Source organism: Octopus sinensis, linkage group LG6 (genome assembly GCF_006345805.1).
Source record: "Octopus sinensis linkage group LG6, ASM634580v1, whole genome shotgun sequence".
Lineage (NCBI taxonomy): Eukaryota > Metazoa > Mollusca > Cephalopoda > Octopoda > Octopodidae > Octopus > Octopus sinensis.
Genome location: NC_043002.1, coordinates 78945041 through 78958400, shown reverse-complemented (window position 1 = coordinate 78958400; position 13360 = coordinate 78945041). Strand labels below are relative to the sequence as shown.

The window sequence follows — 13360 nt, the reverse complement described above, 5'->3', positions numbered from 1 at the left end:
TGTGATTAGAACATAACTTAAAATGTTCTTACATAAAATTACGAAAGGCTTAAATTTAGATATAAACACTTTAAAACTAGGATAGTTTTGTATCATAAAACTAGTGGTAGTTTTGTATAGTATCAAAAGCATTATGGCATTTTAGAATTCCACATTTCCAGGTTGTATTGGAAACCTTTTACTAAATCAAAGGATACAGGAACATCATATTCTTTGTTCATTTCTTACTTATATTGTCACATGACTCAGAAGATCAATGCTGTTTTGCCGATTCCTAAATATTAGTGAAAATATTATTTTGTTCCTAAACTCAGATCAGCCAATCAGAAGGTTCATAAATCAGAAGCTAATCAAAATGTCAAGGTTTGATACAAAGGAAGAGGCTGTGCTGATGGCTATTGTAGACCCTCTGAGATTGGTGAAACTGACACAGAGGCTTTTTCCATTGCTGGTATGATAGATATGTTATATACAAATGTGTAGCATATTAAATACTGTAATGTATGTCTGTGTCTGTATATTTCTCACAGTACATATCCAAATTGCTTCCAAGTTGTTATGTACTGTGATAAATATAATTAATTAGATGGTAAATTCTTTCAAAGGCAGCAATACATAATGTTCATTTTCGCTAATATTATTTTCATTTACCATCAAGTTCCACCGAGGTCGACTTTGCCTTTCATCCTTTTGGGGGTCAATAAATTAAGTACCAGTTGCATACTGGGGTCGATCTAATCTACTGCCCACCCCTCCACAAAAGTATGGGGTCTTGTACCTAGAGTAGAAAAGATTATCTTCATTTATCACATGCAATGGAAAAATAAAATTCGCATTTTCTATCTTTTCAGATAATTTGAATCCTGTAAAGAAAACTGAAACAAGTGTCTTGCCTGAGAACGTGGCACAATGCTTGCAGTTGAAGACAAACTTCTGACCCCACTAATCAATTATGATAAAAACTCATATATGAGCATCTAATCTATTTCTCCATCATACATCTAAAACTGATAACAATAACAACTGTAAAACACATGGCTGAGATTGTTCAGCTTATTGAGTAAAGAATATGAAGTAGAACAATGATAAGATTATTTAGTCAATAGAGTAAAAGAGAAAAAAACAAAGAAAAACTATTTTTGTTGTCTCTTCAAGGAGAGCTGGAATTTGTTGAATATCTAATAAAAAGATGAATGTTAAGATGTTTAAGAGGGATGACAAAATCCTTAACAGACTAAAAAAATTAATAAATAAAATAACAAAAACTTGACAATGTAGGGAAAATGTTTCAAATCTACGAAATGTATTTTTCAGAAGAATAAAAAAAAAAGAAAAAGAAAGAAAATATAACAAAAAGGATACTTACAGTAAGGCATTTCTTGATATTCGATTGTATAGTTATGCTTATAGGAATCTTTTCCCCAGCAATGCCAGTGTATGGCATTATATAAGAAATGGAAAATGGTTGAAAGACAGAAATGGTAGGCAAAGCTAACAAGCCAAGGCCATCAGTTTCACTGGAACAGAACACATTCCCAATCCATTCTGTTGCTGGGCTTGGTACTTTGGTTTTCAGCAGTAATTTTTCATTTTTTCTAGAATGATGCAAAGAAAATTTTGAAGAACAGTTAAAAAAATTTGACATACTTACAATACTCACTATCCTTTACTCTCCTTACTCTTTTAACTCTTTTACTTGTTTCAGTCATTTGACTGCAGTCATGCTGGAACAATGCCTTTAGTCAAGCACATTAACCCCAGGACTTATTCTTTGTAAGCCTAGTACTTATTCTATCAGTCTCTTTTGCCAAACCGCTAAGTTACGGGGATGTAAACACACCAGCATCAGTTGTCAAGCGATGTCGGGTGGACAAACATACACATACACACATATACATATATACAACGGCTTCTTTCAGTTTCCGTCTACCAAATCCACTCACAAGGCTTTGGTTGGCCCAAGGCTATAGAAGAAGACACTTGCTCAAGGTGCCCCACAGTGGGACTGAACCCGGAATCATGTGGTTGGTAAGCAAGCTACTTACCACACAGCCACTCCTGCACCTATATTTTTTATTTGTTTCAGTCATAAGACTGCAGCCATGCTGGGGCACCATCTTGAACGGTTTGGTTGAACAAAACCAACCCCAGTATTTATTTTTTAAGCCTGGTATTCACTTTATCGATCTCTTTTCCAAACTGCTAAGTTATGATTATGTAAACATACCAACACTGGTTGTCAAGTGGTGTGCGTGTGTGTGTGTGTAGATTGTTTGAAGTAGCGTGCAAATTTTATATATTAAGAAAAAGGAGGTAGACAGAATTTTGGATAATTATTTATTTAGCGCTTTCATCACATTTCAGTGATTCAGCTTATGAATCTCTGAAACGAGATGAAAGCACTAAATAAATATATTATTCAAAATTTTGACTACCTCTTTTTACATTTTATAAATTATGTGTATGTATATATATATATATATATATATATCTTTTACTCTTTTACTTGTTTCAGTCATTTGACTGCGGCCATGCTGGAGCACCACCTTTAGTCGAGCAAATTGACCCCGGGACTTATTCTTTGTAAGCCCAGCACTTATTCTATCGGTCTCTTTTTGCCGAACCGCTAGATGACGGGGACGTAAACACACCAGCATCGGTTGTCAAGTGATGGTGGGAGGGGACAAACACAGACACACAAACATATACACACACATGCATATATATACACATATATACGACAGGCTTCTTTCAGTTTCCGTCTACCAAATCCACTCACAAGGCATTGGTCGGCCCGAGGCTATAGCAGAAGACACTTGCCCAAGATGCCACGCAGTGGGACTGAACCCGGAACCATGTGGTTGGTAAGCAAGCTACTTACCACACAGCCACTCCTGCGCCTTATATATATATAAATACACACATTCATATGATGGGTTTCCACACAGCATCCATTTACCAAGTTATTCAGAAGACAATAGTTTATCAGGGGCGTTAATAGAAAACTTTTGCCCAGGGTGCCATACAGTGGGACTGAACCCAAAACCACATGGTTGAAAAGGAAGCTTCTTACCCCCACAGCCATGCGTATTTCTATAAATCCATTTTATTAAACAATAACAATTTGTTTTATATTTTTATGTACCTATTTATTGACATATAAGGATAGTTTAATATATATTTTGATAACCTTAACACTGATTATATTTTGCTTGCAAAGAATACTTTACCATTCATTTTTATGTAATTTCAATTACAAATCACAGAGGAATTTAAACTTCCTAAACAAAACTTATATGATTTGAAAAGTATGTAATGCATTGTTTCATAACAGTGTCACCAGCATCTCTTTTAGCCTTTTATTTTTCTTTTCTTGAAAGCCAGCAAAAGAAATATAGACTGTTATTATGCTAAAACAAGAAAGGGAAAAGAAACAGAGAGAGAGAGAAAGAAGGAGGGAGAGAAGGAGTTGCACCATTTCGTGACACATGCAGTCTGCTTGTAGTTTCTATGGGATTTACATAATGCTGACCAAACCTGAAGCATGTTTTATAGCTTAGGTTATATTTTGTTGTTGATGTTACAAAACAAGAACACGAAGCATAACCATACTGAAATAATATAGCAAACACACATACTACACATGTTTTTATAAATGTATTTCTAAGAATAGCATGGCAAAGTGTCCTTTATTGGCAGTGTTATGTTGAAAAGCACCAAAACTTGATTCCCAACATATATATATATATATATATGTATATCATCATCATCATCATCGTTTAATGTCACTGAAAGTGCTGTCATGGGTTGGACGGTTTGACTGGGGACTGGTGAGCCACAGGCAGCACCAGGCTCCAGTCTGATCTAGCAAAGTTTCTACAGCTGGATGAACTTCCTAACGCCAACCACTATGTGAGCATAGTGGGTGTTTTTACATGCTACCTGCACAGGAGCCAGTCTGGCGGCATTGGCAACAACCATGCTCAAATGTTGTTTTTCACATGCCACCAGCACATGTACCAGTAAGCCGAAGCCGGCAACGATCATGCTCGAATGGTGCTTTTCATATATATATATAGTAAATATTTGCTTGTTTTAATGGTATTGATAGTTAGGTTCCAATAAGAAGATTTCTCCAATAAAAATCACTTCCTAATGATTTAAATAAAAAAAACCTAACACTCCTGGGGGAGAAACTAGAAATAGTTGATAGTTTCTGCTACCTAGGTGACCAAGTTAGTAGTGGGGGTGGATGCTCAGAGAGTGTTACCACTAGAATAAGAATAGTCTGGGCAAAGTTTAGAAAGCTCCTACTCCTACTGGTGACAAAGGGTCTCTTGCTCAGAGTGAAAGGTAGATTGTACGACGCATGTGTGCGAACTGCCATGCTTCATGGTAGTGAAACATGGGCTGTGACTACAGAGGACATGCATAGGCTTGAAAGAAATGAAGCTAGCATGATCTGCTGGATGTGTAATGTCAGTGTGCATACACGACAGATTGTAAAGGCCCTGAGAGAAATGCTGGTCATAAGCATTGGATGTGGCGTGCAAGAGAGATGTCTGCGCTGGTATGGTCATGTACTATGGATGGGTGAGGAGAGATGTGTGAAGAAGTGCCACTCCCAAACAGTTGAAGGAATCCGGGGTAGAGGTAGACCCAGGAAGATATGGGATGAGGTGGTCAAGCATGACCTTCGAACGTTGGGTCTCAAAGAGGCAATGACGAAAGACCGAGACCTCTGAAGATATGCTGTGACTGCGAAGACCCAACAAATAACGTGAGTTCATGGCTGTTTCCTGCACCAGCTTCACATAGAAGCCCCAGTAGTGCTTATTGACAACAGATAGACCTGACTAGTGGACTCTGTTTCTTCCATAAGGACTGAAAGAACATGCACTCCAATCTGCTCAAGAGTTTCTTAAGACAAGGCATAGTGGTTAGGAGGGAGTAAATTGCTGAAGCAACATAGCTGTCAGCTATTTTTGCTTAGCTTCTCACTGACAATACCTTCTCAGTCTATTTTTGAGTGAGACTGGCCACTTTGCTCAAGCACAAGGCTTCAGAGAAGATATAATCTTTTGGTTTTCATTGATAAGATCCACTCACAACTCTTTGTCCAGCCTGGGGCTATAATAAAAGATACTCGTCCAAGGTGCAACACAGTGAGACTGAACCTGACACCATGTGGTTAGGATGCAAACTTCTTAATTACACAGCCATACCAATGCCTAACAAGGATAAATGTTTCTAGTATTGGCACAAGGTCTGAAATATGAAGAGAGGGGTTAATCAATTATATTAGTATCAGTACTTGACTGGTATCTTATTTTACTGACCCCTATGAGGATGAAAGGTTAAGTTGACCTCAGTAGGATTTGAACACAGAATACAAACAGTTCTAAATATCACAAGGCATTTTGTCTAATACTGCAATGATTTTGCTAACAGATGATGATGATGATGATGACAATTCTTTCTACAATAGGTACAAAGTCTGAAATTTTGGGGGAGGGGGTCAGTTGATTACATCAACACCAGTACTCAGCTGGTACTTATTTTAGTGACCCTGAAAGGATGAAAAGCAAAGTCAGCCTTGGCAGAATTTGAACTTAGAGATGGACGAAATGCCACTAAGCATTTTGTCTGGTGTGATAACCATTCAGCCAGCTCATTGCTTTGATGATGATATCAATAATAATAATAATAATAATAATAATAATAATAATAATAATAATTCAAGATAATTAATAATAAAATCAAAACCACTGACAAATGGCATAAACACCATCCAGAAGCTGTGACTGAGGGAGAAAATGTGTCGATTCTCTGGGACTTCCCCGTACATACTGACAAAACTATAAAAGCTAATAAACCGGATATTATTATAAAAGATCAGACAAAAAAGGTGTGTTTATTAATTGACACGAATATTCCTTGCGATCACAATATAGCGTCAAAAGAATTTGACAAGATCAGTAAATATAAAGACTTGCTAATAGAAATTGAAAAAATGTGGCATCTCAAGGCGACTACAGTACCAGTGATTATAGGATCTCTAGGAATGATAAAAAAAAAGCTACTGAAACCTATTTGAAAATGATACCAGGCTTACAATCCCTACAGGAAGTGCAAAAAATCGTGTTAACTGGAACGACTCATGTACTGAGAAGAGCATTATCGCTGTGAAAACAACATCCATTCATGAATTTTTTATTTATTAATTTTTTAAATACATATTTTACCTATGAATTTGCGTGTGTAATCTGGGAATGCATACAATGAGCTTTTCTGCCCTAGGTGTAGGGAAAAAACTCAGCAAGAAATGGAAGAAAATTTGAAGAAAGAAGGAAAAAAAAAAAATAATTACCTAGTTTCTAGATCTTTCCATAACCATGTTTCTGAAAAGTAATCTAATATTCCAAATCTTTCTTCTGGCATGAAAGCGTCTTCTGCAACACTTGTATCAGTTGTCGTTGTTTCAGGAACATTATAAAACTGCTCCCCTGAAATAAAACAACACTAAAAGATTATGAAATAGAAACAGTTATTCTTACTTATAGAAGTTTCCATTATGAATCTTAAACTAAAATAAATACAAAACAAATCACTTACACAACACATCAGTTGCTTCTTTACTCGGAAGATCAACTGGGGCTTGTAGCCAAGTGCATGGTCGGGTTTCCAGGTTAATATCAGAGATAAGTGTTAGTCCAGAACTCTGAAAAGTATGGAAATACAAAATAGGATCAGGGCAAAAATCAATGAACAAACTATTTTCTTATATCTATAAGAACTCTGTACTGCAAACTGCTAATGAGATTTTTATCAATACCAATCATATATTCCACACAGTTTAATATAAAATTTGAGAGTTGATTTGTTACAAATTATTGATTTATTTGAGACAAATATAAGGACAAATTTTTTAAGTTATGGATAAAGTCGATAAAATCTATTCAGAAGTAGGCTGTTTCAAATTAAATACTTCACAATTTAGAAAAAAAAAAAAGAAAAGAAAAAAAACAGCATTTTACTTTTATATTAGAATTTAAAATCTGGTATAGGCTACGTTTAATGAAAATATCCATCTATGTAGCATAATGTATACACTCTGTAAGTAGGGTAGGCAGTTAGTACAGTATTTGTTCTACAATAACATCTCTTACGGAACTGTGTTAAAATCACAGTAAATATGAGAGAGAGAGAGAGAGAGAGAGAGAGAGAGAGAGAGAGAGAGAGAGAGAGAGAGAGAGAGAGAGAGAGAGAGAGAGAGAGAGAGAGAGATGTTTCAGCAGAGGCCAGCAAGTACACCAGTTGCATTTCAACCTTTTCAACACATATCTATGGCTTTGGTCCTCCGTTGGTTATGATGATAAATGTTCCAGTTGATAGAATCAAACCAAACAGCCTGCTCATGAAATTAACATGCAAATTAGCTGAGCACTCCACAGACACGCAACCTTTAACATAGTTCTCAGGGAGATTCATCAGGACACAGAGTGTGCTAAGACTTGCCTGTTGAATTACAGGTGCAACTCATTTTTGTCAGCTGAGTGGAGTGGAGCAATGAAAAATAAAGTGTCTTGCTTAAGGACACAATACGCCACTAGGAGCTGAACTTATGACCTTAAAATCAGATGAATACCCTAGCTACTAAACCACATGATTCCACAAACAATGCACAAAATTAAAAATGTAAATAAATATTCCTCATGATTAATTTTACCATTTCTAAAACTGACTATTGTCATCCACTTCTCAATATATTTTAAGGATCCGAGATATAATGGTTGAAATATTGACCAAGAATTTAAACCTTACCAAAGTATTGTGCCCTGAGCAAGGTACACAACCTTACTTACCTTGAGAAATGAGTGGAAGAAAGCACCTGTGATTCCTGATGCAGGAAACATTAAGAATGAAGTGGATACTAAAAAAATAGCTGTATTTTGGTTTATTAAAATTACAGCCCTAATGATGACAAAATAGTCATCATCTTAAACCAATTCTAGTTAAGAATGACAGGGGGATAACTTTGGAATTTAAAATAATCAAAATTAATGAAACAGACTATGCTGAGGTATGAGTCTAATGTTTGGTAGTATAGTGACAACTCCAGCTATGTTTTGGTCTTGTATGATTTTGTCAGCAAAGCATATTTCAACTATATTCTGAAAGGACATAAAATGACCTGATATAGGATTTGTATTGATAACTACAGAGTAGCATGATAACTTATAGGGACGACAAGAGAAAATAGCCAGAGATACCTGTTCCATAGTCAGTTTGCCAAGCTAACTGAAAAATTTAACTCATAGTTGAGTTGTTAGGTTAGAAAAAAAAAGAACTACCAAGTTAAATAAGGGTCTCTATTAGTCTGGGTTGGCCATTTATCTGTATTGGTGTGCATAGACCTGGTTAAGGCTTTTTTGTGGAAGACTGACTGTAACTCATGCTTACCAATCTCCTTCTCCACCCTCAGTGGCATAGCTAATAGGGGAGCAAGGGGGAAGCGACCATTTCCCCTGAGCTCATTTTTCAAAATTTACACCTTTTCAACTATTGAAAAATGAGTTCAGCACTTTTTAAAAATTTTTAATGTACTTGCTCCCCCTAACTTTAGAACTTGGCTATGTCTCTGTCCACACAACCAATATTATTCAAGAGAAATTCCACTGCCTTTGTGCCAATACAACTTGACCTTTGTATCATCACAGGTGTTGCTATTAAATTACTCAGGGCTGAAACAGATATGACAAGGCATCTTGTTTTATACTCTAACAATTTAACCAATTCCCCACACTGGATTGATGCTTTTTTTGGCCCTGAAAGGGTGAAATATAAAGTTGACCATAGCAGAATGTCAGAACAAATGCTGTGAGGAATAATATCCAATGCTTAAAGAACTCTTCCAGTGTGTTATCCTTTTCCTAACTTTATAAATAAAAGTCAATTTGCAAAATCCCTCTCACTTAGATTGGTTTATAAAAATGGACAGAAAAAAGTTACAAGAAATATTCAAAAGCCACAAAACAATTCTGTTATTAGGGGTTCTTTTCAGAATAAACTTATCTCTAACAATGGTCAATATACAATAAACACTACTAAAGAGGTGACTGTATTTAAAAGTTCTAGTTGTGTACAGTGTTATGTTTCATGGTTATTTGAGATCTGTTTTGGTCTATTCCCTTGCAGTTGTTTCAAAATTTACTTAACACCACTTAACATTTTACAGAAAAAGAGAAATTTATGTGGAAGATTATGTGGTTGTGCAACCTTCTATAAATAGTAACCAAATCTCCCTCAAATGATACCATGCTGTCTTTGAAAGAAGTGTGTGTGTGTGTCTGTGTGTGTACATGTATGTCTATGTACATAATACATACATACATACACACACACACACACACGTGTGTGTGTACATACATACATATGTAAGTACATACATATATGTATGTACATACACATATACATATGTATGTGTATGTACTCATATATATATATATATATATATATATATAGGTGAGTGTGTGTGGGCACACATACATACATATATATATGCATACATATACATACACACACATATATACATACACACACATATATATATACACACACACACATATATATATATGTGCATACATATATATACATGTATGTGCATACATACACATGTGTGTGTATATATATATATATATATATATATATATATATAGATAGAGAGAGAGAGAGAGAGAGAGAGAGAGAGAGGGAGATGTAGACACATACTATATCTACAGAAGACTAACTGCAGCTTCTTTCAGCTTAGGTCTACTTGATCTGGAATAGCACAGAGCTAAACAACAAGACAATGAAAAGTTGTCTCATAAATTTATGGTAAAAAATAATGTAGAAAACTCTTTCAAGAACTCGAAAGAAACCTGTTGAAACTGCATGTCAGAAATTCTTTTTTTTTTTAGTAATAAAGAATACAATTCTAAATATCTAAAACAATATGCTTGCCTACTTGCACAGCAGACTATTAATCTCACACCCCTTAGAGATTGAATGACACAATAGAAGCCATATACCGCCAGAAAGTTTCATCCTTTATCATTATGATATTTAAAGAAAAGAAAAGTACAAGCATATATCTAAAAGAAGACAATTTTGTAAGCTATTTCTTATTCCTTATCTATGTGTTGTGTTATCATTGTAAATGAGAAAGTTATCATTTTGCGAACATGAAAATACATGAATGTAGATATGTTCGGAAGTATCAGCAGACGGTATACAATTCTAAATATCTTATGTCTAAGTACCAAGCTAGACTGACCTAATTCAACTGAACAACAAGAATTGATATATTCATTTCTCATAAACACTGTGTCAAAGACTGTGTTGTAAATATTGCATCAGGTATAAGAATATCCAAATGTTTACAAACAGAATTGTAATTTTAATTACTTTTACATAATTATTCATCACTGATATATTTATGATAGGAAAATGTAGCATATCATCTAATTTATTACTTAATTAATCAGTTATTGTTTGACAGTAAGTAAATATTTTATTCCTAACATAAGCAAAAAATATTAGACTTATAGACAAAAAAGATATATAATTTTATGATTTCTTGTCTTAAGTTCATTAGTGATATAAATATGATACAGCTTGTGTCAGTTTTTACAATACAAGTTTCAGTTGTTCAATCAACAGAACTGCTTTATTTTATTATAAACTTTGTGACTGAATATTCCACAGATACTTACATCCATAACATAATCCTCAGGTAGACTCAGCATGATACTAATTATGATAAGAATTTTATCTACAGGCAAAATCCATAATACAGACTTCTACAAAGTACCGTCAACATAATTTTACTCTTATGGTTTGGGCTGACTTGAGGCAATTGTAAAAGTCCCTTGCTCATCTAAGGTGCCAGGCAGTGAGGCATCATATTTGTGAAGGAGATTTCTTAGGCATTCAGTCAAGCCTGGGATCCAATCAGAAATCAAAATTCCTGGAAATTTACCAGGAATCTAAAGCACTTACTCCGTTATTCTTTTACTCTTTTACTTGTTTCAGTCATTTAAGTGTGGCCATGCTGGAGCACCGACTTTATTCAAGCAAATCGACCCCAGGACTTATTCTTTGTAAGTCTAGTACTTATTCTATCGGTCTCTTTTGCCAAACCGCTAAGTTACGGGGACGTAAACACACCAGCATTGGTTATCAAGCGATGTTGGGGGGACAAATACAGACACACAAACACACACACATATATATATATATAATATATATACGACAGACTTCTTTCAGTTTCTGTCTACCAAATCCACTCACAAGGCTTTGGTCGGCCTGAGGCTATAGTAGAAGACACCTGCCCAACGTGCCACGCAGTAGGACTGAACCCGGAACCATGTGGTTGGTAAGCAAGCTACATACCACACAGCCACTCCAGCACCTACAAATTATTAAATAATCACTTCAGTCTTACCTTAAAAGCAAACATTGCGTCAACATATCTTGATGAATATACAGAAGCAACCCGTTTCTTTCTGTGCTCTGTATCAAAGAGGAATATACATTATTTAATCAAGAATAATAAACAATAAATAGTAACGATTAATAAAAATTGCAAATAAACAAAATAGCAAATTTCTTAATAATGCTGGAATTTAGTCACAAAAAATTAAATATTTTCTTAAGGAACAATGTAATGCTTGCAGTAAAATTCAAACTTATGAAATAAAAGCTCAAAGAATTCTACCTTACTTGCATCTAACTACATAATTGTCTTATAACACTCGTGATTATTTTTATAAGATTTAGAACATAAGTTAACTCCATTGTTGCTATATTACAGTCCATATAATTCAATTGATTTTGAAAATAATTAAGAATGTGGAAAGATTTAGTAAAATATTGTTATATTTCAGGATAGTCATCAATTTTTCTTTTGTCAAATAAATACATGCACTATATATTCGTTCTTCACTCATTTATAATTGTTCTTATTTTAACTCATGTCCATTGTTCGAAACCCTTTCATCACACATCTGTGATCCCTTCAGTGACACTTTCTGTCCTCATATGCTCCTGCTCTATAGTGTGTGTGTTTATTTGGTAAAAAAACAACAAAAAAAAAAAAAACGACCATACTGAAATATAACAATATCTGTTTCAACACAGAGTCTCACATCAGGAATCTTGCAACACAAATTCACAAGTTTAGTAAAATAGCGTTTTCAATATTAAGATAGTGTTCAGAACTTAACTAAACAAAATTTCCTTATATTGAATTATGCTAGAAGGCTTTAATTTAAGTATGAACCCTTTATAATGAAAGATTTTGTATCATAAAATGAGAGTTCCTCTTAGGTGTGTTGGTACCAAAAGGGTAAAACAAAAGGAAGAGACAGAAGTGGATAAAACAAAAAGAAATGACTGTTAAATTTCAGTTAACCTTTGTTAATATTAAAAAGAATAAACTCTTTATTCATCCCCTCTAGATTTTTATTCTAAGGGATTTGAGATGAAATTTTATATCTTCATTCAATTTGTTTCATACATACATTACAGAATCAATAAGCAGAAATCAGTTTCCAGTTAGAGATATATAAAAGACTGAAATTTAAAAAAAAGATTTTTTTTTGTAGGGTTTAGACAGGGAAATGTGAAACTTTACAGGAATTCCAAAATGGTGACATTGGTATAGTTGATGTTTAATTTGAAAATCTATTATGATATCTGCAGGAAATATTCCAGAATGTAAACATGCCTAGAAGGAAGGATTGGGAGAAATGGTTAATGCAGGATCTATGGGAGGAGACAAAGAATGAGTGGTGAGGAAAGGAGATGGATGAGTGAAGATGGGCCTGTGTAAAGATGATATGTAACTAGATAGTTTTGATAAGCAGAGACCATTATAGTAGCAATGAGAGAGAGAGAGAGAGAGAGAGAGAAAGACAGTGTAGTGACAGTATATCTGTGAGGCACAGTCCAATTTGTGTTGATGAGTGAGTCTTTGCTATCAGTTAGATAGCTATTGTTAAGATGCAATCTTAAATGTTTGCCCCCACGCCAGTGGCATGTAAAAAGTACTATCTGAACGTGATTGATGCCAGGCCCACCTGACACTGGCTCCTGTGCTGATGGCATGCAATAAGCACCCTCGGAGTGCTTGGCGTTAGGAAGAGCATCCAGCTGTAGAAATATTGCCAGATTAGATTGGAGCCTGGTGCAGCTGTTGGCTCTCCAGACCTTAGTCAAACCATCCAACCCATGCAAGCATGGAAAATGTAGAAGCATTCCATTGCACATTTTCAGCATTATAGAGTTAGCAATTGACCACAGCAGAAATATTTTC

At 34.9% G+C, this 13360-nt stretch overlaps 1 protein-coding gene across 3 annotated transcripts in view; it reads right to left on the bottom strand.

The window, feature by feature from the left end:
* The window catches only part of LOC115212738 (murinoglobulin-1), a 184609-nt gene that overhangs the window by 41859 nt on the left and 129390 nt on the right, over positions 1–13360 (bottom strand). For all 3 annotated transcript variants that reach the window (XM_036504062.1, XM_029781388.2, XM_029781387.2), the window contains exons 17-20: positions 11489–11556; positions 6616–6721; positions 6371–6506; positions 1367–1595 (exon numbers count right to left, since the gene is read on the bottom strand). In XM_036504062.1, coding sequence (XP_036359955.1) covers positions 1367–1595; positions 6371–6506; positions 6616–6721; positions 11489–11556 — 539 coding nt within the window. The remainder of the gene's footprint in view (positions 1–1366; positions 1596–6370; positions 6507–6615; positions 6722–11488; positions 11557–13360) is intronic.